Source organism: Ornithodoros turicata, chromosome 2 (assembly GCF_037126465.1).
Source record: "Ornithodoros turicata isolate Travis chromosome 2, ASM3712646v1, whole genome shotgun sequence".
Classification (NCBI taxonomy): Eukaryota; Metazoa; Arthropoda; class Arachnida; order Ixodida; family Argasidae; genus Ornithodoros; species Ornithodoros turicata.
Window position 1 is genome coordinate 56,634,633 of NC_088202.1, and position 26,989 is coordinate 56,661,621.

The window sequence follows — 26,989 nt, forward strand, 5'->3', positions numbered from 1 at the left end:
TGTTTGTTATTGTAAGGTAGTTTCGTTTGTATGTGGTTTTCGTTTGTTATTGTGTGGTTCGTTAGGCGCTGTATATTGTTCTCGTTTGGCCTTTTCCATAATCCATTGGCATTCGTATTGTGTTCTACGAGTGTGTTGCAGTTGTTCAGCTCTCGGCGCAGTTCGTTACAGAAATTCGAAGCGCTGTGCACGAAGAGCGCATGACGTAACAAGTGCTGCAAGAGTGATTGCACTTGCGAGGTTAACGCCACAGTTTACTTCCACCCTACCTCACAAACGGCTTGTTTAAAGTGATACCCAGTAAAATTTGATAAAATTGCACAGTAACATCACTGCGAACATGACATGTAGAATTTATAAATTAATATTACAACACTCGACTTCTACGGCCATTAGTCATTGTCATTGATTGTTGAATACTATGATTCTTGAGAGCTTCTTTCGTAGTCGTGGTCTGTCATTCACGTTTTCTGTGTGCTCCTTTGCAAGATGTTGAAGTCGAATCTTTCCATAGCAGTTAGCTATAAGCTTTATGAGGCGAATGACGTGGTTTTCTTCTGGAGAGCACTCGAACATGTGCTCGTAGAGGGTAGGGAAAACGTTGTGTCTCAGAGATGTGGACCTAGAACCTTGAGTGCATCAAAGGCTTCCTGTGTGAAACCTGGTTCGCCGTGTATAGAGCTGTACCACGACCTAAGTGTCGCCTGGTGCGGAAGCGAAAAGTTAAATGTCTTCCTGACGTACTCGTATGCCTTTGCTGAATAAAACTGGAGAGTGAGCGCAAAGCTACGCAGTGACTGGGGATACTGCTCTCTGCTAACTTTTCCAGCTTTGTTCTGTAGGGTGCGCAGTACTAAATCTAGCTGCACATCAGACAAGGTGCCACGAAGCATGTCCGGGCATTGACTTGATACGAGAGATTTCTTCTCGAGATCTTCTATAACACTCTCCGCAGTGAGTACCTTTTTCTTCAGTCTTCGGGCATTTTCTTCAGTGCGTTTCAGCTTCTTCTTCACGTTGTCCAGTGCTTCAACTGTGATGTATATCTTCCTTTTTAAGGTCCGTGGACTCTCTTGCACTGTGTATGTGTGGTCAGCAGCAAGGTTATGTGAGGATCGGTCTGGCTGAGGTGACAAGACCCCTGGACCTGCAGCCCACGATGGTCCTGGCTGTGAAATCTCATGGTTGACGTCCTGCTCTACCTCTATGTTATGTCTTGTTGGAGGTGGTTTTCTTGGCTGTACCCTCTGTGATGGAAAGATTAATTAATTATTGTTAGAAGCTGTTGTTCATGTGGGATAAATGACAACATTTGTTAAATTCCGCATTTATTTCCACATTTCTTGCACATGCCAGGAACTGAGGTCATGATGGAGGTCAGTGGGCACTGAAGTGAAAACCTAGAAATTATTATTTTTCCTTCATTATTTATTTATTTATTTATTTTTGCATTGCATGAGAAATACCTAACGAGCTAGTATATGTATTGGTTCCTACAAGCTCGAATATTACGCCACAGGACCCTGACCTTATACTAGGACTGTCTTGAATAATCAAATCAGGGACATGACTCTGCATTTCTAGGTAGTGAATGTAAAATTACATTGCGAAGAACCATAAAAGCAAAAAGTAGTAGTGTCAGTTCAGTCCAGCAAGTGCAATGTGAGTTCGCAAAAAAAAAAGTGTCTTACAAGTCTCCATGACTTTGTACCCAGAGCACAGTGCACAAATTCAGAGCTGTTGTGATCACCACCAGTTAAAACTGAGAAGTTGTGGAACCTCAATATAACATAATTTTGTTTGCAAGCTATTTCTTGCATTGTCATGAGCCTTAAAGATGATGACAGAAAGCCTAGCAGGGAATGTAAATTATTTTGTACCATAAATTTAGTCGCATAAGTTTTGTTGTGTCATATATGTTGACTGATGTTTCACTTCTGAAGCTTGTTGGATCAACTACCACATTCAGAATTGCTGCACATTACATAGGTTCCCAAGCAAATTCTAATGTGTTACTATTGTGTTTACTTTCAGGAGGTGCTGTGGAAAGTCAAACTTTGCAGGCACAGCATCACTCTTGAGTCGCGCAGTTTGCCCTGTACGATCGAAACAGGCCTCCTCAAAGTGTCTGCTGCAGAGCACCGAAGATATAAATGGGGCCCAATTTTTGCGATGCATGTTCTGCACCCACTTCTTCAGCACGGCTGGGCGACTAAGAGGGAACCTGTATAGCACAAGCACATTGTGTAGAAAATACATAAATTGAGCAGCCAAACATATTTTCTTAGTACCTAACGGCACCAGCGAAGTAGCAGTGCGAGCAAGTGCGAGTGTCACATACATGCGATACGAATAAACACTGTTTTTCCTCAACATAAATAGCTTACCTGTGAAAAGTTAACCCCTTTCGTCTGTCCGTGCGTGAAGTGCACTGAAAACTGCAACAAGCTGGCATGGCATGCCCTCTAATTTAAAGGAAACAAAAAAAAATTGCGGGCAGCCGCGCTTAACTAAATGCAGACGATAGTACCGGTTGGGCCCACCAATATGGCGGTCGGTTCCACGCTGTGGAGCACCCTATGCGCGATCCAGCCATATACTATAGAGATCAGTGGTACCCGCAGGCCGACGTAATACGTGACGTATGCATGAGAAAAAAGCGCACGTCTCGTCGTCTGCTAATACGGCACGTTTCGACAAATTCCTCGGAAGCGACTTGGTTATTCCGAATGAAACTTTGACGGTTGTATGTGTACAGAACTCGTGAAGCTAGTTTTGGCTAAATTTCGGAATCGCCCCGGCTGTACGAGACCGTCCCTTTAAAGCTCAGCTCCGCCGATATTCGACTGCGACAGAATGGAGCCATGCTTGGGCTGTGCGTTCGTTTCCGCACAGGGAGCATACATGTGAAAAATTTTCACCCATTTGTTTGTAGTTTTTAAGAAAACAATTTTTTTAAATTTCCCTGGCACGGCGGTCCTGTGGTCGGCAAACCCTGACCAATCCCGGCTTCGTCCTGGCTTAGCCGCGCCCGTGGCTTGGCTAACGCCAAATCGTCGATGCGATGGCGGAGATCTATGGGCGAAGGTTAATGTTTTGGGTGTGTTCCGTGATAATTGCTGTCGTTAATAGCCTCAAAGATAGTTTTGCCGGTCTTCTTTAACAATCCTTACAGGATGGCCTCGTTATGCAACGACGGCCGTCGTGAGCGGACATTCTGTGCCCGCAGTGTGCTTCATGCTACCAACAAGACCAAACACCTAACGTGTGACGTACTCGTACGCATTCTCAATAGCTTTGGCAGCGCACTATGCGCGGACTTGCTGCGCGTGCAGAAAGCACCACCAAAGCTATTGAGAACGAGAACGAGTACGTGCTCGAAGACGAAGTATTTCTTATAAGAAACGTGATAAAACGGTGCGGTGGTCCCCGATAGCTCGTGACAGCTATTTCAGCACGATACAGTGGCCATGACGGAGTGTAAACACAAACTGGTTGCCAGGCAGAGCTGGCTAGGTGTGGCTATCCAATCCGCGCAGTTCCAAGTATGACGTCACAAGTGGAACCGCCGCCCGGTAGTTTTTCTCAAATTTCTCACGAAGGAGTATGGAAATTTGGAAAGCAATGTGCGTTTATGAATGAAGTTGGGACCACGGTTCTGAATATCACAACGTCTTCATACTTTCAGAACAGCAGCTTAGCTGCACTTTAAGCGTTACAGTGCTTCCGACAAGTGAGAAAACTTGTACTTGCATCCGGTGTTTTCTTTACCGCTTTTCACATATCACGAAATGCCTTCATATGGGACTGCGAGGACTGTCGTTACTGACTAGTTGAAGTCTCTTATTTCACGTTATCAATCGCAAGCGCATAAACGCGGTTATAGCAGACAGTTTGTAAGGTTATCATGCTTGTCGGCGCCAATTTGCAGTTATGTAAGACTCAGAATCGACTGATTTGTTAGGCAAGCCACGTTATATGAACAGTTTTCTAAAATTGTCTATCGTGTTCACCCCACTTCCCAATAAAGCCAATCAGACGCCCGTAAGAATTCCAGAAGAATGGCCATTATCTGCGAGAAACATTACGGACGTTTCCGGCGACTCTATACTCTTGGTGCGATGAAAGGAAACTTTGATATGACGTCCGTTGGTCCCTACTATCTTATCACCACAGTTTGCGATTACATCTCTCTTCCTTTTGTCTTTGATTCTGGCGCTTATTTGAACAACACTTCTAAGATATGGAGAAGGCCTGTGCCCTGCGTCGCCCTGGAATGCCTGCTGTTACTATTGTGGATGTTGCTATGAAGTACATGAAAGAACGAACGAGAAGAAAGCTCGAAGCAGATCGCAAAGCAGGAAAGGCCTCCATAGGTGCCGTAAACGTGCATGCAGAGTTATCTAGGAGGTGTTGGTTTACCAATCACATTTTGTGTCGAACCTGACACTGCTGCCACCTCTAGATGTTCTGAAAATAAGCACTCTTCCGCTTGTTTGTTCGTTTATTTTTATTCTTCTAGGGGAGGGTGTTGGTAACCGACAAACCTGCTTGATGGTGCCGGGAAGAGACTGTAACACGCAAAATTTGGAATTAGGCATTGAAATGTCCTCATAATAAGGCCAAAAACAAACTGAAGCGTATAATACAGTGATAACGGAGTAACAAGGTGCAAGTAACAAAGAAGTGCGGTTACTGAATTCGTTTGCGTAGCTTATCGAGTATAATTTCTTTTCATCATAATGTAGGATAATTTCTGGGGTTATCCTCAGACGCTGTCACACAAACCCCGGGACATTTACCTCAGAACTCGCCCCAGGGCACACATTTCTCATCGTTGACGGCATCCCCATTCCCCACAGAGAGAACAAAAAAAAAATGGATCAGGGCCAGCCTTACGAGTGGCAGTCACCCCGTCCCACACGCTACGAGCAGCACCCCAGAATTCTGAGCAGCAGTACAGCAAAGAAAGCTTGTCAAAAGTTATCAGAGCTGATTCATCACGTTTTTTATTCTCTGCTGGGCAATTGCTGCTGATAGCCGGGCTCCGCGCTCGATATCTGATGTACAAATTCCCTTTCTCGTCTGCCCACGCGTCTTTCCATCTTCCTTCCTCCTCGCCTCATACTTATTTCTTTCAAGTTTGCTTTCTTACAAGCTCTTCTGCTATCAGGCAGAACCTGCATCAGAGAGGTGTCCCTGAATTCTGGTCATGGTGGTTTATCATACTGAATCCGTAAAGATTGTTGCAATCTATATATGATATGTACACCTCCTCTTTATCGGGATCATAGCCACTGTACAGGGGACTGTTAGCCCGCAAATGACGCCTACTCGCCTGACAGAGCCAGCCTCTAACACCCGATTCAATACTTCGTCGATGATCAATTCCAATTTTGCCCGCGTGTAATTTAGAGCGCGTTACAACGAATAGTGCAATAATAATGCTCCAAGTGGATTGTTTTGGTACCACAAGCTTGAAGTAAACACACCACGAAGGAGGGCACCAGCAAGACAAGTTTATCTGGAAGTCAGAACGTAAATGTTAGCTCAACTGATATGATAATTAACACTCTCTATATGCTGTTGCAGATCGTACCAACAATAGCACACAACATATTCTGCACTCGAATGCACCGGAATCCATGCCTCTGCAGGAACAACAACTCATTTGTGACCAAAACACAACCGCCAACAGATTTATTTTATATTAAAGCTGAGGAAAAAATATGCTCTTGCGCACGCGATGCTGCTTGAGTGTAATCCTTGAAGCCTCTGGAAGAAGAACAGCTCATTTATAACCAAAATACATCAGCGGAAGGATTTCGATTTCCATTACACAAAACTGAGAAAAAGAACGTGCTGTTGAACACATGACGCTGGTTGAATGTACCTCTTGAAGGTCCTGGAAGAACACCTCATTTGTGGCCAAAATACAACAGCTGAACCAAGATTTAAATTTGTACCTTACACAAAATGTGCTGCCGTACTCATTGCCACTTAAATGTACACTGTGAAAGCAATGGAGTAACAACGCTTCACTTCATAATCACAAACACTTCATGCATGATTGCTCTAAGCTATAGCAAGCAACAGCAAGCGTATACAAATAAAAGAAGTAGAACACAGGAGATTAAACCCACCTGATTCATTAGAAAATGAAATGTCTCAGCGCCGGCTGCAGGTGTCACTGAGAGGTTAAAGTTGGGACGTGGAGTGCAAAGTTTCCGTCGGTGTCAGGACATAGAACTCCCGTAATGACTAGACACAAAGCCAGAGAAGGAGGGTATCTCAAGCACAATCTACTAGATTATAGCGAGATAGTGACCATGTTATACGGACCTCTTCCCAGCGCCGCATTTGGAAGCTAGCGGTGGCGTTATCAGCCCGGTTATTGCTTCCTCAATTTCTACAGCACTCTGTACTTTAGCTCCCTTTAGTATTTTTGTACAAGCGGCGCATGTCCACCGAGAGATTCCTCTATGCTTCCCTATAAAGTTGATTATCATCATTATTCTACGCGTTTTCATAGGAACTGCTGCTGTCGTCTGCTGCGGTAATCGTGCGTCCGTTCCTGCGCGTTCAAAATTTAAATTTCCATCGTCCAATCATAATGCAGATCTCGCGGGCAGATGTGTAGCGCCGCTAGCGGACGGGCTCCTCATTGGGTTTGCAAATTATGACATGGTCGCTATAATCTAGTAGGTCGTGGTCTCAACATGTGAGCCGCCATGATCGATATAGTAGGCCTAGCGTGTTACGAAGGGTGTCTCCTACGAGGTTCGTGCGCCGTTCAGCAGCGTGTTGCAGCACAAGGTTTAAACCGTACGATACTCGCTCCCTAAGGAATCCAAGCGCACAGGTGGTGGCAGACAAAACAAACACACTTCGCATACGGCATGGTACACAGAGGCCAGCGGAAGCACACGCGACTTGCATTGGATAGGATAACATTGCGCCGAACGCACCTAGTCTTCGCACTTGGAAAAGCTGTGGCCGAATTCGGCCGAATCCAGAACATCGATAACGACTTCTGGACTTGGAGATTGGGAGAGGGTCTTGCCTCGGTACAACTCCTTTGCTCTAGCCCATCACTCTCTCTCCCAGCTTTTCTTCTAGCCTCTCTCCTTATGATTTCTAAGTGTCAGGATGCTTGTGCAATCATGTAACAAATGAGGTACAGTGCTGGACAAAAGTTTACGGAACACACTCCGGCGCATTCCTTCCCCAGCGTGACACGCTAGCAACAAACGGTACCGTGCAGGCTACCAAACAGGTGACTGGGTTACCTATAGGCACACGTCTGTAAGTGCGTACGGTCCCACTCGCTGCTTGTATATCACTCTTAGGAAGGTATTTGCTGGAGCGTGTTCCGCACTGTACATTCCAAATCGGTACTGAAAACAACACAAACGCTGCTTTGGGCCCGCTCGGGCCAAACGTCGGACACATATCTATCTATCTTCTTCTCAATGTGATGGCATTCGCACCGCATGACTTATGTGTTATCAAAGGAACATTGCGCGACTTATACCTCCATCCGCTGTCTTTTGCTGACTCCGCATCTCCAGCTGCAGACATCGTCGGCACAGCATCCCGGTTGAGATATCTTCCGCTTCGTGTGAAAACTCCAAATTGCTCTTCCAGTTGCGCGTTGCTTCCGTAACACTCAGAGGCGAATTGACTGTAGCAAATCGCTGCTTTCGCAGGAGGAAAATTGTAAAAGCACGCTGAATTTTTCTGGCAGCCGGAGGCGAAGCACTCACGAATTTTTATGTTCCGGTACGCAGCACGGAACGCGATACGCACCGTGAAGCCTCCTAGACAGGCCCAGCAAATGCTTGTAGCCGGATGAAGCAAAAAGCACATTCCGCTGCGGTTCAATGAAGTTGTTATGTATGGCTGTCTTGCCGGTCGTTAGAACTAGTGCGCGCGCCCGCTCGGGCTCTGCCAACACCACCTAGATAGAGAAAGTCGGCGCATTTCCTCCTCTGCCTCCTTTGCTACGTGGACATATATAGTCAGAATTCGTCTGCTATTGCGATTCACCGTTCTGCGAATTCAAGAACCCGCAAATGATTGCAGCTCACCTGGAACCTGCAGACCGAAATATTTAGACAAAAAGTGCAAGACACTTTCCAGAAAATCAGTTTTGAGCAAGATTGACACCGTTTTGCGCTTTATTTGCAAATTTTCCTATTTTGTGCGCGGTGCCGTTCAATCACAACTTGCACAGGACGGTCGTTCTTCTCCATGGCCACAACCGCTGAGAGCACGTTCGTGATTGGCTACGTCCGTTGAAAACATGGTCCTGATTGGCTGACGCTTAACTGGTACGTCACGTCGACGACCGCGCAGGCTTTCTGTATCTAGGTGGTGTTGGCTCTGCGCTCGTTCAACTGTTCTGTTTTTTTGTAACTTGTACCTAGCATAATTCTCTTTGTCAGTTGTCTTTTTGGTTTTGTCTTTCCTCTTATGTCGTCTAACTTATATGACATAACATGGTGTCAGTAGTGGCTATAGCTGTAATGCACTAAATCGATATATGCGTGCGGATGATTATGATTTGTGAATGTGTGTGATTTGTGATTTGTGTGTGGTGTGATTATGATATGCAAATGCGTATGATTTTACAACTGAGTTACTACGTCAAGCAGAGCGATGCGATTTTGGAAACGAGAAGCAACGACTTGTTGGCGACCGGATCATTGTTGGCCTACGAGATACTGCTTTGAATGAACGCTTGTTTCGTGAACCCACTATATCGCTGGAATCTTTCGAAATATCGAAGCAGCAAGCAACTTCGCTTGACGACGCAAACAGAGTGTGGCTGTGGATGAACCTCACGTAAACCAACATCAACAAACTGGCCGTTCGAGGAACTTCCCACCTGTCAACTCTAAACAGCAACGGACAACCGTCTTCAGCCATCAGCAAGGGCAAACGACTTTCTCGAGATGCGGATTGTATCAAGCACCTCGTAATTGTCCAGCATACGGTACTACCTTACACAACTGCGGAAAATTTCGGCACTATGCCGCCCAGTGTCGCCAACGCATAGTAGAAGTGCTACAGGCAGAGGATAACTGCGATGATCTCTACGTGGGAATATTGACAGCACCATGGACTTCAGCACAGCCTGGCATGAAACTAATTAACTATTAATGGATACTCCGTACCCTTCAAGCTCGACACGGGGTCAGACGTTAACATCCTTCCCAGGTCCCCCATCACGAAGTGGGCTCGACAACCACAACGTTGTCCAGCTTGTCACTCATTATCCACGTACACTGGAGAGAACCTAAAAGTGGAGGATCAGTGTTCGCTCACATGCACGGCACGTGGTTGTACCAAAGTTCTCAACTTTCTCGTCGGTGACGTCGACACAAAACCCATTCTAGGTGCACTCGCTTGTGGTCAACTGAACATAATTCGCCGTGTCATGCAACTGGAAGACCATGGAATCGCAAGACCTACGGCGTTAGTACCGAAAAGCTCTACATTTGAAGATGTTCTACAAGAGTATCACGACGAGTTTGAGGGTGTTGGTAGGCTACCAGGCACCTGTACGATAGCCTTTAGATCGGATGCACTGCAAAGCATAGCTGCTCCTCGCAAGATACCCAGTGCTCTAGACCTCAAAGTTAAAGAAGAGCTTGCACAGATTGAAGCTAACGGCATAATTGCCAAAATTACTATGCCTACAGACTGGGTACGTCCCATAGTCATCGCAACAAAGAAGAATGGCTCGCTGCGCACGACAGCTTATAGGGGCACTAAAATGCAAAAACAAGTTGCTCTCAAATGAAAATCTGCATTTCAATTAGTACAACTCAACCAAAATTAGTTCGCACAACGCTACCGTTTAGAGGAAAAACGCAATGAAAACAGGGCCGTCTTCGGCGGCAACGAATGGGATCCCTAGGAGGCAAAGATTGGCGGCATCCAATGAGACAAAAAGATAAGCACGCGCATGCCTATCGTGGGCGTCTGGATTGGATTTGGAACGGGTCTGATCGTAGTGTTCCGTATACGCGCGGCACGATGAGCACTGCTCCATTTTCCAATACTGATTCACTGAATTGTAGCTCACAACAGTTTTCGTGAATATTCCACTAACAGCATTTATCTTCACGTTCTTCGGACAACAACGCCAGTCCGCTTCTCAACGCCACTATGTTTTTCGCCACGACTGCTGCATGGAGTGGCACGCGCAGCATGGACTAAAAACACCGATGCACGAGCTGAAACGACGTTCTCTGCTTAGCGCCGAAGCAAGAAAGAGTTCGGCATAATTTTGATTCTAACTTCTTAACAGAATCCAAGTTTAGAATTATTATAACAAGTACGAAATTTACAAATCGTCTAACGTAATTTGGAGTGCACTTGTTTTTGCATTTTGGTGCCCTTTTAACGAAGCCATAAAACGTGAGCACTATCACATTCCTACGCAAGAACTCTTCTCACGTCTCAGCGGCACCAGGATTTTCACAATCCTTGATGCCAGAACAGCTTTCTGGGAACTTGTACTAGACGAGCCAAGTTCTTCCCTATGCACTTTTGCAACCTCATGGGGCCGCTACCGATTTCTGCGCTTGCCTTTCGATCTAAGCATCGCATATGATATGTGCCAGAGGGCTATGGACATGGTTTTTGAAGACTGCAACAAGATTAAGCCATACTTCGACGACATCCTTGTAGTGTTTCTGAGAGCGAGGAAGAGCACATATCTTTGCTTCGCACAGTTCTCACGCTTGCACGAAAACACAACTTAAAGCTAAACAGTGAGAAATTCCAAGTCGGACTGTCAAGTATATCATACTTGGGGCACACCCTAACCCAGGAAGGCATTGCAGAGGACCCCAGGAAAGTGAAAGCTATCTCAGCTATGTCCGCACCAACGAAGAAAGAGGAGCTGCCACCAGTTTCTCCTCATTCGTTCCTTATTCATTCCTCACTTTTCACCGGAGACAGCCTATCTGAGAGAGCTTATGAAAAAAGGATGTCAGTGGACTGAAGCCGCACAAAAGCAGTTTGAACGAATCAAAGACTTGTTATCCACCACACCTATTCTACGATATTTCGACAGCAGAAAGCCTGTCGTTATATCAACATATGCCAGTTCGTACAGCGTAGGCAGCGAAACTTCCGATCAGCAGGACGACGTCAGGGTCAGCACCATCGTACAAGCATCGACCCCTAAACTAGAAGAAATCCGTGTAGCTACAACCGCTGACTCGGCTTTGCAGGCGGTAGCACCATATATACGCAACGGGTTGTCGGGACAAACCCACAGCGTTGATATTGAAGCAAGACCACATTTTCACTGACGAGGTGAGCTTCATATCATTGACGGTTTGATTTGCCGTGGTGAACGTTTGGTCCTGCCCAAGTTCGAGCAAAGTAACACTCTTCAGAAATTGCACAACCGCCACCGTGGCATTATAGCATGCAAGTCCCATGCAAGAGAAGCTATTTACTGGCCAATCCTCAACCGTGACATTGAAATTCCCATTAACACATGTGAGATCTGTCGGCGGCATCGGCGGAATAACCAGAGGGAACCCATAGAGGACCGCGAAATTCCTACTCGCCCTTGGCAAAAGTTGAGAACGAACTTCTTTCGTCTTAGAGACACCACTTATTTGCATATTGTATATTACTTTAGCAAGTTTTTGGAACTACAACCAATGGAATCAACTTCCGCCTCAGCAGTCATCAACGCCCTGAAAGCAGTGTGCGCAAAGATTTCGATTACCAGATGAGATCGTCAGTGATAAAGGTCCGCCTTTCGATTCGCTGGAATTAAGGAACTTTCTCTCAGTTTGAAACATAGTCCACGACCCTTCAACACCATACAATCGAAGATCGAATGGTATGGCCGAGCGAACAGTACAGACTCTCAGCATACTCTTATCAAGGCAGCGGAAGATGACACAGATCTTTACGTTATACTCATGGGCTACAGGAACACTCCAACCGAAGGGTCAAAGACAATAGAGAGTTTTAGCAGACCGTTGATAACGTGGCTTGCGTCGAACCGTATCAACCGGAAGCAATCAGTGGATAAGATTCTGAGTCACGCACCACTGCGATTGGTTCCGATAGGCACGATAACTTTATCAACGGTATACTAAAACTCACTACTGGCTGAACTCCTTATGGGCCGAAAGATCAGAACGTTGGTTCTTGTTATTCCACAGCGGCTTAAGCCTCAGTTCAGCCGTACTGCTGCGCATAGATAGCTAAATAGACAGCTAAAGTTTCGTCAGCAAAGGCGACACATTCACGGAGACATCAAAGGCAAGGAATTAGAGCCCCTTAAAGGGACTCTGACCAGAGGTTCAACAAATCTTTCGTTTGCATCTATTACGAAGGTATAATATGCCTCCAAGCTACACGCGAAATATTTTGGCTGTGCGCGGCGGCAAAGTTTGCCAAATGGGGAGCTGAAAACCCGCTTGGCTTTTCAACCTCAACTCACGCAATCGGCGCCGAAATCTAGCCTCTTTGTAATGGATATCCGCCAATTTCCGTGTGCGTGACGAAAACATGAGGTTCATGTTTCATTGGCCGCCCGGACCGGAAGCTCTGCTGTTAGTTTGTGAGAGCGGCGGCATCCGGAAAGCGATCTTCAATATGGACGTCGAAGCAAGGAATGCGGAGACTTCGAGTCCGGAACTTTTTTCTGACCTTTCTGCGATGGAGAAGGAAATTCTGTGTGCTGAACAGTTCGGAAGCCTCGCTTTCGAAACGTCGCCGATGCCGCAAATGCGAGCCGAAGTCAACGCTCTACGAACATTGGTCACAGATGAAGCAAACAGGATCAGTCGCCTGTCTTCGACAGACAGGTAAGCGATGAGCTTTTTAACGCGCACTGTGATCAAACATGTAAACGTGTTCTCTGAAATTTTGTGTCCTCATATTTAATGCGTACTTCCTGTTTAAGGTGCCGGTGCGGCTGGTGTGTCATACTGCCGAAGGAGATCAAATATGCTTGTGCTGCAAGGAGCTCGAAAGCGCAGCCGAATGACAGCAATATGAGTGCATTACAACCCACGAAGATTTGTAACTTCTATGCCTCAATACGACTGTCCTGAAGGTGGATATTGAATTCCGTGGGCAGCGCGAACGTATGAGCGACCGTATTCACAAGTAAGTCACATTTGGCCCTGTCGAACGATGTTAAAATTTGGGCGCTCGAAATTGGTTTGGTCCTGCATTAAGGTCGCTAAAAACTCCAGTGCAGGGCGCACCACATAAAAGACGACATAATACAGAACTGTGAACTGGAGAAAAGCAGTATTAGGCAACTGTGTAATTGTCAAGGTGATATGTCCTAAATCACCTCTTTGTGTATTGCCCTGTGTTTATGTTTTTAGCGTAGGCTTTTAGCGATATTGAGTGTTCTTACTTTCGATTCACTGAAGAGTAAAAAATGTTAGTTTCTAAAAGAATACAGCATGTGTTGTAATATACAGGGCGTGTGCAGATAAATTGCAGTCGCTTTCAAGCAGGGGCAGATCTAGGATGAAAGATGAAAGATCTAGGATTTTTCCTGAAAAGGGGGGGGTCCGCTATGGACAAGTGCCAGGTGCATGCTGGGATTGGTCCATTGAACCCTATGCTCAAGTCTGGAATTGAGGGGGTCCGGACCCCTGGACCCCCCCTAGATCCGCGCCTGCTTTCAAGTACATGTAGAAATGCCACGACACACACCCTGTACTGTGACCGGTTGCCTATTTGCCTAAACTATGTTTTATGTACACCTGCGTATACGATATGGATATACTGCATATCGCCAGTTCGCAACGTGTTTTTGCCACAAGCTTGGGAAAAACAAGAACATCGTCATCCCAGCCTGTGCAGTGAACAGGATCTGGCGAGCCTTCCACACAGAAAGCGCCACAGGCTTCAAGTACCCAACACCCTAACTGGAGGCAGCTCTTCGCACAGCTCGTCTATCACATTTAAACTAATTCAGCATCTGTATTTAGGATTACTTATAGCTCTCAGGATGATGCATGGTCCATCAGTTCAGTATGTTGTGTCCTTTTTAATGAGTCTTGCGGAAGGGTAGATGAGCACTCCTTTCGTCGTGACATTGTGTACCGTTGCTACAATTTCTTGAGCAAAACTGATGAACAAATGAAAAGAGGCGTCTGTCTTTCAAATATGTATGTTCCTTGTAACTTCTGTATTTGTTAAGTGACCCATGTTGTCCCCCCTCATGTAATGCCCGCAAGGGCCTTTGAGGTATATTCATGAATAAATAAATATCAAAACCAGAAAAAGGTGTAACATCTATTGTAATACCTATCCTCTCTGTGTGTACGATACATAAACATACTCAGAAGGTTTGTTGTCACACTTTGCCTCATTGTGCCTAAAGGCTAATTCCACCTCTTACATCACCTCCACATCCTCAATCTCCAAAGCTGTAAAAGGCTAAATCAGGTACTACATAAAAAAGGGGGAAGGAGGAAATTAAAAGCTGAACATCTAAATTCAAAGAAACCTGGTGCTTTCTTGGGGCTACTCATGTCTCTGTCCTGGATGAGATCCACATAGAAAACAGCTTTTCTGAGCCTCAGTGATTGATTCCCTTGATTGCCTTGACTGTGAGGAAATACTCATCGGCTTGGTGGCAAGTGGGCTTGTTTCTGATAGTGCGATTTGGAATAAGGGCAGCAAGCAACATCTCTCTACGGTGTTAAGAAGGATATCAACATAACCTGTCAAAGCATAGCATTTCATATTGCTTTCAGTAAGTACAACACTGCTCGTAGAAGTTGCGACCATTCATGTTGGGAAAGCATGCTGGAGTTCCCTCAGGCAGTGCACCCAGAACAGGGAGTCAGATTCATAGAGAGCACCTTATGAGATGAACAGCGACAGTGCCCAGCGAAGACACTCCAGAAATTTTGTGCAGGTTTAGGGGGTCACGCCTTTTAACAGTTTTGATGGAAAGCTGGGTGTGTGCAACACTGAGCTCTGGTGTATGAGTTCTTGTTATCTACAATCCGGTACCTGTGTTCAAGTAATCTGGAAAAGCCTTAGCTCTCTTGCAGGAAATTGTTATGAATCGGAGTGTCTTCTGTGGAAACAGGTTGTCATTGTCTTTCTATCCACCCTTCTTAGCTGCCCTAGCAAAAGCAAATATGTAATGCTGCAGACAATATCTAATTCTAGCACACTAGTTGCTTTGAGTGTTCTCAGGCTCCTGAAATGGAGCTACCTTGTGCGTACGCTGTGCCATGTTGGCAAGAACATAAATCAGATTGCCTTTGCTTTTGAAATTGGCCCTTCAGTGCTCCACGTGACTGCAAGAATGGTATCCCCTAAACAATAGGCAACAAGAACGATTTCTACAATGTAATGAGCTTTGTAAAACAACAACTTTATTTGAAAATATATTCCAAACGCCGGGTGACGACCTTACAATGTAGCATCCTTTACTGCAAACACCGCTTAACATAACGACTAAAAACGGAGCGTAAACGTTTTGCCGCCTATCTGGGTGGCATCATCAGTACAACAAGGGCCAAAGACAAGCACCTCAGCCTACTTATCTAAGAGGGCATCATACACATCCGATAGGGGGCCACTGTTTGTATTACAGGCTGATGCATCACGTCCGATAAACCAGGACTCTAAGCACTTTCTAAGGCCTCATCGCTAGTCATGTGCAAAGGTTACCGCACCATCAAAACTAAACACATGTCCCTTAGGCCAACGATGGTAGACTAATTCGGTCTGGTTTGAGTAGCATAGAAGCCTTTGCAACGTCCCTTGTGTGCTCTTTTAGTCTTGACCCGCGTCTTTTGTCTGTCTCGCCAATGTAGGTGGCATCACAGTCTGTGCGCTTAACTTTATATGCACAGTCTTAATGCCTGATGGGCACAGTTCCCTTCAAATGGCCTATCAACACCTTGGATGAAAGGAATGCACACCACTGATTTGACTCCGTCGATGTTGTTTGTGACTGTTCTCTGTTGTAGCGATGATGCCACCCGGATAGGCGACGAAACGTTGACTCTCATTGTTCTCAATTGTTGTGTTAAGTCGGTGTTTTCAGTAAAAACAGTACAGTAAACAGTACAGTACAAACTTTGTTTGAATGATGATTAGTGGCAAGCTTCATACCCTGGGCCACTACTCTAACAATTGTTTGCGTTAATGTGGTGAAATGGGGTAATCAGCCTTGTAAACAATTTACTTGGCAATATATTTATTTATCTGTCATAGGTTGAAGAACCGTGTGGTGTTAAATAACGGAGGGACATGTAATTATACAAGACCGATCACCTAAAGGCCTTGCTTCACACTTGATTAAAATGTGATGCATATGTAACCCGAGGAATGCTGCATGGTGGCGATATGATAGGTTATCCTCACGAATTGTTGGCATGGTTGCGGTTAGTCAAGAAACTGCATATCCAGTTAATGGTAGCAAGATCAAATTTTAATGGGGCTAGTTTGGCCAACAAGCAAGCATAAAACACAGTGCCAAAAGCCCTCACAAAATCAAAAAAAAAAAAAAAAAATACTGCATCTACGTGAACCCAGAAATCAAGACAGTTTAAAATGCTGTGACCGAATTATGTTACTTTTGTCTAAATACCCTTTTCTAAAGCCATGCTGGAATTTAAAAAAAGAAATTTATAGACTCAACGTGGTTAACAACGTGCTGGTATATGATGTGTTCCATTAGTTTACAAGGAACCCTAAAGTGGAGCAGGTTAGTAGATAGAAAGAGCATAGTTGACACCTCTTATGAGGACAGAAATTAGCTTGTGACCTATGGCCATGACTCAGACACATACAAAGCACCTTTCACACAGATTAACGCATCTTCGTTCCAGCACTTCCACCTTTCATCACTGCTGTTCATCACTGTTGAGTGGTCTGTCATTCTTGTAACACAGATCTTAATTGAAATGCAGGTGCATAAGGGATGCTCTGAAAGAAAAACGTTTGGTGTTAACCCTCTTAATGTTTCCGAAAACAAACTTCACAGTGACTATTCTTCTGAAATGAGCAACTCCGGAACGAAAGGAAAAACTATTTCTGGCCACATCATTGTATCCAACTAAAACATGACACTTCAATTGAATAATGGCAGTTAAAGATGATGATGATGATTCAATTTTAATGGCGCATAAACAACTCAGGCTATAGTGCGCCATAACCATGGGAAAATTGTGGCTATTAAAAATCAAACGATTATACTAAAAAAATATTATAATAAAAACAATCAGTGGAAGAAAAGACATAAACAATTGTTTGCATTGTGTGGCTAGTGTCGAGTTTTCCACACTAGGTGTTCAATAATAATGTACGTAGATATGCTATAGCATCAAAAGTACAGCGATATACACACTCAATATATGGTGGGGATATGTGAAACCAACATAACACATACTTACATTTCAAACTTCCTTGAAAAAGGCAGTCCAGGCACGTCGGATTTGTTAGACTCGATGCAAAGCCAGTAAGCACAGTGTGGAATGACTGATTCATCTTTCGAAAGCAGAGGTGCAGCCCCCACGACCTCTCGCCATCTCAATGCTTCAGAGTGGCATAGCCTAGTCAGGAGCCATCAGATGGGTCACATAAAGTATAACTGGGTTCCTGAAGCGGAGGGTTCTGTGGGATACGTATAAGAAAGCATACGTGTTACAGAACAGCTACGAGAATGATCGAATGCACTTGTATTATTTTGAGTGCGTGGACTTGTAACTGAAAAATAAATGCGCTAACCTTGTTGAAACTGCTTTTCCGTCAGAACCACACGAGAGCACACTTTGTTTCTTTAGATGAAGGTTCAAAGAATTCAACTTCAGCATTTGCAGTACATCATCAGGTCCCGATGCTCCTTTGATATGCAGCAAACAGAATTTCGCTGAGGCGAGTGACTGTCGTAGCGGTTCGTTGCTTTGCAGCAGATCAAGAACAGTACGCCGCAATGATAGGTGAAACGTTCAGGTTATGACGAGGAACTCCAACACCAAATACAATGACCCGAAAAAGGTATAGGATGAGTCGGGAATCACACACTTTCGCAAGCTCGTCATATGGCAGCCATTACAGCTGACCGGATACGGAACCATATGGAACGCAGGACAACATCAACGCAGATTGAAAAAGCAATCGCAAAACCTACTGCATGTGTTAAATGCAAGGTATATTTTTCTTTTTGAGACTCTGTAACAAAAACATATTAACATATAAATGACATTTCATAAAGGGAATTGACAGAGTTTTGTGTGACCATGTGACGCGTTTGAGCCAATTGTGGGTGTTGCCAGTGGCCCTCATGTTGACGTCATGTTGATGGTGGGCCGTGGTGGATATTCTATATAAACGTATGTTTTCTCGGTTTGGCGCTAGGGGTGCTCTACTCGGATGAAGTCGAATGTTTAAAATTCGAGTTTGAAGAAACTCTGGGGTTTTAATGCGTGAATTTTCGCATGGAGAGTCCGTGTTGGGTGCTCTATCGACTGCAAGTACGAAAGAGCTCCCACAACTTCTGGTCAGAGTCCCTTTAAGGTACATCAAGACGTCTGGGTCCCACAGCACGATGCATGGCTACCCGCTACCGTGACACAGATAGGACCACAGAAAAGGGCTTACACCGTTCGCACGGGAGATGGAGCTGTGTATAGGCGCAACAGGTACCACTTGAAACCTGCGTATGGGCGGAAATCTCCATCTCACGATCCACCGAGGACTACGACTACGTTTCTCAGGGCCAAGCGCAGGCTACCATAACGGCCGCACCTCCAGCACCTGCAACGGACATCAGTGGTACCTTGGCAGAGGACGTGACACAAGCAATAGACGATTTCAGAAAATGCCAGCGGGCTTCGCACGGTGGCGCAGCGTCGCCACAATCGTATTGCATCATGGGAGTCGGCGGTTTCCGTTCCTTGAACGCGTGGAATGTCAGTGTTCAATTGATGCGACTGTTATTTGATGGCCGTGTCTCCTAGAAACTCTATGTGGGAAGAGTGGCAGGCGTAACCAGGTAAGTCCATCTTCCGTATAACCGTATTTATGAGTGCCAACGCGGTGCTCGTCATGGGCACATGAATCCATACGCCGAGTTTTGTTTTATGAAACTAATCACTCACGAAATATGTACGATGGGTGCGTGCATCGTACTTGCGGTCTCGATCGGCCACACTCAAGTGTAAAATGACGGAAGCGTAATTATGGGCAAGAACGGTGATGTTCGAACCACAAGCAGTACGTACGGTTAACAGTCTGCTGCCATCGGGGGTCAGGTTCAGGTTCGGCTCCGAAGGGGCAGAGACAGGATTTTAAAAGGTGCTTTTTATATCCGGCCCGGTGAGTTTTTACTTTAGTTTTATCGTAGAAAGGAGCTTTTCAGTATGTCATGTATATTAGTTCAATTTTTTGTTCAGTTATTGATCCATTAGCTTTAAGTGGTTCAGTTAGTGAACAAAAACAACAACAATTTTATTTTGAATACAAGTACACTTGAGCTATCACGTGAAGCTCATGACAGTAAAATCAGAGATGACATTGATGTGCCAACAAATGCAGAGCCTGGTAATTGCAATTTTCACTAGCTTTACGCACTATTTTTCATTTTTTTTATTTGTATATACCTGCTCCTCTGTGTTCTAGCAATTTTGGGCTGCACTGCGGTCACATCTGTACTGCAACACCCAAGGGAACAAAATGGCTGCATGGTTACACTCCTAGAAGATGCAAGTCGTGACCTGCCGCAAGAATACGACGTGCTTCACACAGCTATTGCTACGTTACAGAAGCAAAATGCAGTGCTTAAGAGTGCAAACGCTAAGTTGGGTCAACTAAACATGGACCTCCTGAAAAGGAACCAGGAACTTCAACGTGAGATTGTGGAGCGCCAAGGCGTGCGCGAAATACAAGCTCGGGAACTGGTCGATCTACGTCACAAGCTGGCACCAGTAGACGAAAGGTTCTCTAAACAGCAAGAGGAGACGAAGCTGCACATTCACGTGCTGCAGATGAAACTCGAGAGATGCAGTGCCATTCAGCGGCATGCTGTAAGGCCTTCTCCTTGTCATATTTTGGCAGACGTTGGACAACTTCACTTTTATACAGGGTTTGCAAGTTTGGAGCGTTTCAAAAGGTTCTGCAAGTTCGTGGAGGCTGGGTTTGAGGAGTACAAGAAGGCTTGCAATGACGGCTCGCCAAACCGTGGAAGACGTCAAGTTTTCTCCCTTGAACAACAGCTGATCATAGTTCTAATAAGACTAAGGGTGGGCTTACTTGAGCAAGATTTGGCATTCCGGTACAGTGTCAGTTTGGGTTACATCAGTGAAATGTGCACATTTTGGCTTGAATTCTTGAGCGATTACTTGGACCAAACACCATTATGGCCTTCGCGAAAAACTGTAAAGGATTTTATGCCAGCAGTGTTTAAGGAACTCTATCCGACAACAAGAGTAATATTAGATTGCACAGAACTCTACATCGAGGTTCCGAGCGACCTTCGGGTCCAGAGTGATACATACTAGTCCTACAAGTCACACAATACAGCTAATGGACTTATCGGCATTGCTCCCAATGGATTCATTACGTTTGTTAGCAACTTGGCCCCTGGGAGAATTTCAGATAAGGCTCTAGTAAGACAAAGTGGCTTATATAACTTGCTGGAAGCAGGAGATTCTGTTATGGCAGATAGGGGATTTCTTATCACAGATGACTTGGGTGAACGGGGTATAGATTTAAATATCCCTCCATTTTTAAATGGTTTACCGCAGCTGTCTTTGGCAGACGAAAGAACGACAAGAAACATTTCGAAAGTTCGCATTCACGTGGAGCGTGTTATTAGAGGTGTGAAAACATTTCGAATTTTGAAGTTTGTGTTTTGCAACTCAATGGCAGGGTCACTAAATCAGGTTTGGAAAACCTGTGCATTGTTGTGCAATTTTCTAGATGAACCGCTCCTTGACAAGAAGTAGGTATTCTTAAAGTACTGATTCAATAATGGATTTTTGAGTAGCAGGTGTGGTACAGCTTATGACAAAAGTTAACGAAACACTGGGGTGTCGCTTTTTTTCCTTGGAGTGATACTCTAGCAGCAACCAAGAGCGGACACACATACTTGAGCGGTTGATAGCAGTCATCCGTTTCTCATTTGACCTCTTCCAATAATCTTGCACAGGACCACTCCGAAGAAATGTGGCGTGCGGGACATAAAGAGCGCGACGCGCGCCACACAGTTTAAGACTGAGCTTACAGAAGATTGTTGGAACACGGGACATTGTTTTGACTTCGACAACGCAGTCACCTTGGCTGGAGAACAAAGATGGGGACCCAGAAAGCTTCTAGAGCCTTGGCACATATGCGGTGACCCCTCGGTTTGTAATAAAAACCGTGGCCCCCTTCCCGAACAATACTCCCATCTCCTTAAATAGCGACCGGTTGTGTAATCTCTCATTCAGTTTGGCACTGATGATGTCCGTCGCATGACGGACGAAACGTCTGAGTAAACTTTGTTATTTTGTTATTTTAAGTCGGAGTTCTCTACTTTTTTGTCTAGTCACTGCCGTGTTTCGTAAACTTTTGTCCCAAGACATACAAGTAACTCCTAACTGCAAGTAGTTCGCAACTTTTGGGGATGAAGCTTTTCTATGTGGAAATGTGGTGGCAGTAAAAGTCTGCTAGGCACTGCCACGTTCACATGCTTCGGTCTTATGGATATATTGCCACGAATCATCATCGCGAAACTTCCAGGGCAGGCACGAAACGGTACATCTCATCCCGGAGCTGGAGCGCACAAGCATTTAAGCGTCGCGCCGAAAAGTCTAGAAACAGCACGTGCGTTTTCCAGAGAGCAGGCGATGTGTCTGGAAGCTTCTTGCTGCTTCTTCAGCATGCGCCGGGATGAGATGTACCGTTTCGTGCCTGCCCTGGAAGTTTCGCGATGATGATTCGTGGCAATATGCAGTGTGCATAAAGAGTGTTCATTACAAATTATAGTTATTGTTAATTCTGCTCACAGTTGAAATGGACACTGTGCATGCTTATTTTCTAAGAGCTCAGTGTAGGAATTTGTTTTTTTCCCCAACAGTGTAGTAAAGAGTAAAGTGTGGTCAGTGTGGTTTTGGTTTACCGTTTTGGTGTCCTTTACCATGCATATCACTGATGTCAGAAATAGTTGTTTCTGAGTCGTGCAACCATACAAAATCTTGTACTAACAGCTTTCTTATGTTTTCAAAAACACAGCCGCTCCTTTTCGTAAAGACAATTGTCAGTGTTGGTAGTTGCTACTCGAGACGTCTAAGTTAGTCACAACGCAAGGTCCTGTGAGTCAACCTTCCACTGTCGTTCCCGCCACTGTTCTTAGCTTACTCCGCACAGAGAGCCCTGTATATTGTCCTTTTGTTCTTCCTGTTGTAACCTCGTACCAAACTAACTTTTTTTTGTGGTTTCTGTAATAAAGTATCATTGCCGGCTTTTTTTGTTTGTCTGCGTCGTCTATTTCTTCGTGTTTTCCCGTACTCCCCTAGTTCGTGAACCTCTGGTTACTAATGAAACTCAAGGAGATACTCCCCTCATCGCATCCGCAGCAGATAGATTACCTTCTATTTCTCTTCTCCACGTACAATTTAACCGCACAGCTGGAGATAGATGAAACTTCGGGTTTTTCAAACTCGCAACGGAAGCGTATACTGTCAAAAGAGTCAAAAGATGGCAGGAGGAATAATTATAATCGAGCATTGTTTCTTATTGCGATCACAGTTATTTTAATGTCAGGCTGTCCAAAACGTATGTTACAGGTGATATTAGGGATTGTGCAACTTAGTACAGCCCTCCTTAATTTTGTTTTTGTTTTATATATATATATATATATATATATATATATATATATATATTTGTTTACAGGAAATGGTGAGCATACAAAACCGACCGAAGCAACCTGCTGGGTCTGCCGCTCTTCATTTCTCCGTGCGCTTCCTTCTATTATGGCCGTCAACATGAGGACACTCGCCGGAATTTTACTGGCTATTTTGCAGTTCCATGCGCTTATACGTTGCGATGATAAAACGCCCAACATTGCAAATATGGATAACTCGTACAAAAGATGTGATGGAAAGCCGAAGGCCAGGCTTGACTTCTCGGCTGCAAAGACTGGATCAAGTACGCAAGTAGTACGATGCGAAATATTTGTCTTCTGTCTCCCTCTGTCATTGTCTCGGCGATGTACCTGCTCTTCTTTCTTACTGTGCTATTTCTAATACAACCATGTCCTGTAAGTAAGCTTCTCATTAGTGTATGTCATGGTGCATATTTTCGTAACGGTAATGCGTTAAGCTATAGCACAGGTGGCAGCATCCCACGCATTCATGCGTCATTAGTCGTAAACGATTTTTTTGTTTCGCCTCGCATCAGGTTACTGAATTTTCCACTGATGTTAACCCAATCAAAAATTTTTCGCACAAGCTTGGATTCAGGTCAAGCTTTGACGTTGCTGCGTTTTTCTAGGTTGCCTTAACGGAGCAATGAGGTGGGGACACTTAACATTGCTCGAAAACCTGTTTCAAAATATGTTCGCTGTATTATTAATGCGCAATGAAATTTACAAAAACAGTCGGAGAACGCAGCCGCGGACGGCCGACACGATCATCGCGTGACGTCGTTATGTCCACGTCCCTTTCCCCTTTGTTTTTTTCCTTGCGGCACACGTGCAGCTTATACCCGCTTGAGCCAAGCCGGTGTCCGTCAAGGGTCACGTGCCATGGGAAACGCCATGACGTTACATCATTCTCCCAATACGCTATTTCTTTTTTTCTTCTTTTTTTAACAAGACTGATTATTTTTTAAAGGTGAGCGCAACATAGGCCTCACGCGCTCGCTGCAGGCTACCTGCGGCAGTGGTTCTTTCGCAGGAGCTCTTTCTTGTTGTCTTTTTCTTCTGTCTTGTTGTTGTATTATTCGCCGCAGCAAAAAGATAACAAAAATTAGAGGGGGTCACTTTGATGCTTTTTTAATGAAGTAGTAAAATCACATCAATCATTAGTCAAAACCATCGTCCTCGCCGGCCTGCAACTCATCACTTCAGAACCACCGAATGCCGGACTACTCCCACCTTCACGTGCTTTCAACTCATGACTGGCCTCACAAAGGCTCGAAGCTCTGCTTCCCGTCACATGCCTTTGCTTTCAGCTCACAGTACGCCTCACAACTTCTCAAGACCTCACTGCCCCTCATCAGCACATTGCTTTCGACTTATGGCTGGTCTCACAACATCTCAATGGCAAAGGCGTTCCTGCTAAAATCCGCATTACCAGCCTTCGAATTTCAGCTAACTTACAATTCAGATAGTTCAGAGTTGTGATGCGTACCGTGAGCTGAAGGTAAAGAAGTGTGATGGGCGGTAGGGCCTTGAGTCTCTGTGGGGCCTGCCATGAGTTGAAAGCGAGTGAAGGTTGTAGTAGTGAAGCATTCAGTGGTTTTGAGGTGATGAGCTGCAGGCCGGTGAGGGCGACAGTTAGAGAGTATGAGGATGATCGAAAGTGAGGGCTACACCGCACCACCGGTATTATAAATGCGGGGGGAGTGAATGAAGGGCCGAGTGCATGAGGTCATGTGAGTTTGAACGAAGTCGACAAAATCAATGTTTCGTGAGGTGAAGCGCAGGAATGCGCACACACGTATAATAACTAATATCTGTACAAGGAGGGTTCAGCTTCACGTCATGGTTACTGTTGTCGAGAAAAAGTTTCGCCCTTGTGGGAAAGCATTATGTTCTTGTACATCGTCCTTCCGCTGATCCCTGACCCACCTGTAGCAACTTGCAATGCGTTCTCCTTTGAAGCAGAAATACAGAACGCTCTTACAATTTCCTGACAGGTTTCTGTGTAAACTGTTCGAAGTTAATGGGAGCGAACTGAATTGTTCCATAACTTTTAAGAGTCGCGTGGTGCATTGAGTCTGATTAGAAAGAGAACAGGTGGCCAGGAAAGAGTTTCCTGGAAGTGTTGTTGAAGGTGAAGGCGACGTTCAATGAGCCATTCTCGCTGAAGGAAAATGTCGATTTGCTTTGCAATTGTGATAGTGTTATGTCGGGAGACAGACAGTCAACGGTGTGATGATCATGAATGATGTGCGCAATGGAACACAACACGCAATGCGAATGGAATACAACACACACTAATCGAGCTAAAGGCAGCGTTGCAGCTTGTGAACCCCGGCTCGTCCCCTGGACCCGATAAAATCACCTATGCCGCCCTGCGAAACCTTGACGGGCAGTCACTCCAAGCTCTCCTTCATGTGTATAATACGTCTTGGCAACAAGGATTTTTACCACATACATGGAAGGAGGCATTGGTTGTTCCCATCCTGAAACCAGGCAAGCCCCCAAATGCGCTATCCTCCTTTCGCCCTGTGAGCCGGACAAGCAGTATGGGGAAACTGATGGAGAGAATGGTTTTGCATCGCCTCGACTGGTGGTTCGAAAAACAACGTGCGTTCCCTCACGAAATGGCTGGATTTCGTCGCCACCGAAGCTCCATGGATCCAGTTCTCGACCTAGTCTCTACAGTTCAACATGCTCGTGCCCATCGACGGATCGTCCTATCGGTTTTCCTCGACATCAAGCGCGCATATGATACCGTCTCGCACATTTGTGTGCTGCACGCCTTGCGCTCGTTTGGGGTATCCGGTCGGCTCTTCATCTGGCTCCAAGACTTCCTTACGGACCGAACTGTCGCTGTCTGTACGGCCCAAGGCCAAAGCCCTCAGCATCCTATTCCACAAGGAGCCCCCCAAGGAAGCATTCTCAGCCCAACACTCTTTAATGTGGTGATGGCCGGCCTACAATGAGTAATTACTCGTGAAGTGTAGTTTTCCGTGTATGCAGATGACGTCGTCCTTTGGACAGTAGGAAAATCACGCCCAGCCATACAGCGCCGCCTGCAGCTCGCTTTAAATAATATCCATACGTACCTCACGCACCTTGGGATGGACCATTCACCCGAAAAGTGTTTTGAGCTCCCTTTCACGCGCAAAGCTATGGCCAATTTCCCTCTTTGGCTTGGTACAAAGAAGCTTGAGCCGGTACGCTTCCACCGCTTCCTTGGCGTGGTAATCGACTCGGACTTGCGCTGGGCTCGGCACATTGAAACTAAAGTGCAGCGATGGCTCCCCGCAATTCCACATCTTTCTCGCTCAGGATGGGGCTGTGATCAGCGTTCCCTGCTCGCGGTTCACGCGGCATTGGTGAGGGCGACTGCGCTTTACAGCCTTCCTATTCTGCACAAGATGTCAACAACTTCATTAAACACACTTCGGTCCCTGTTTGCTCGAAGCCTTCGTCGATGCTTCGGAGTTCCAAGAATGGCTGAAACACTGCAAGTACTGGCTGAAGCTGGTGAGCTCCCGATTGAGGTTCTCCGTGAACGTGAAACGGCTCGGCACTTCCTCCGTTTGCGTGCTCACATCCCCCGCCACCCGCTCCTCAGGAAAATTCGATACCGCCCTGAAAGCGACTTCTATAGAGTAGCGCAGAGGAAACGCCAGACTCTCACTGGCTTCATAACTAAGGACGCTATACCGCCGGAAGCCCCCTGGTCTCTACCGGTACCGCCCACTTTTGTACGCCTTCCTAACCTTCTGGTAAGAAGAGATCAGGTCCCCCCTCAAGTCCTCCGAGCCTATTTTCATGCTCTAGTAGACGAGAAGCTTTCTACGTTTACGGCAGTATATACCGATGGCGCATCCCGAAGCAACAAGTCCGCCAACAAGTCCGCTTCATCGCCACAGACGATACTCTACCCCATTGCTGGTGGGAAAGTGGGGAATAAAATAACGAGCCCCTTCACAATAACGATCGAAGTCCGATGGTGTCCAGAAATGTCAGAAAAGCTTTGAGCGCAGAGCGTTGCTGGGCTAGATTAGGCCAGGGACCAAGCAATTTCGATAGGGAGAAGGGGCGAGAATCCAGCTGACGAAGAGACTCGGAGAG

General features: G+C 45.6%; 1 protein-coding gene and 1 long non-coding RNA gene across 3 annotated transcripts in view; one reads left to right on the forward strand and one right to left on the reverse strand.

Annotated features, from left to right (window-relative positions):
- Window positions 1-16,734: 16,734 nt before the first annotated feature.
- LOC135383529 (uncharacterized) lies at window positions 16,735-17,806 on the reverse strand. The gene is made up of 3 exons (XR_010419930.1): window positions 17,764-17,806; window positions 17,430-17,649; window positions 16,735-16,962 (listed from the first exon to the last, which is right to left on the reverse strand). It is a non-coding gene; the product is annotated as an uncharacterized LOC135383529 (long non-coding RNA).
- A 5,173-nt stretch (window positions 17,807-22,979) lies between these two features.
- The window catches only part of LOC135383531 (acidic mammalian chitinase-like), an 87,242-nt gene continuing 83,232 nt past the window's right edge, over window positions 22,980-26,989 (forward strand). For both annotated transcript variants that reach the window (XM_064612947.1, XM_064612946.1), the window contains exon 1: window positions 22,980-23,163. In XM_064612947.1, coding sequence (XP_064469017.1) covers window positions 22,989-23,163 — 175 coding nt within the window. In that variant the 5' untranslated portion in view covers window positions 22,980-22,988. The remainder of the gene's footprint in view (window positions 23,164-26,989) is intronic.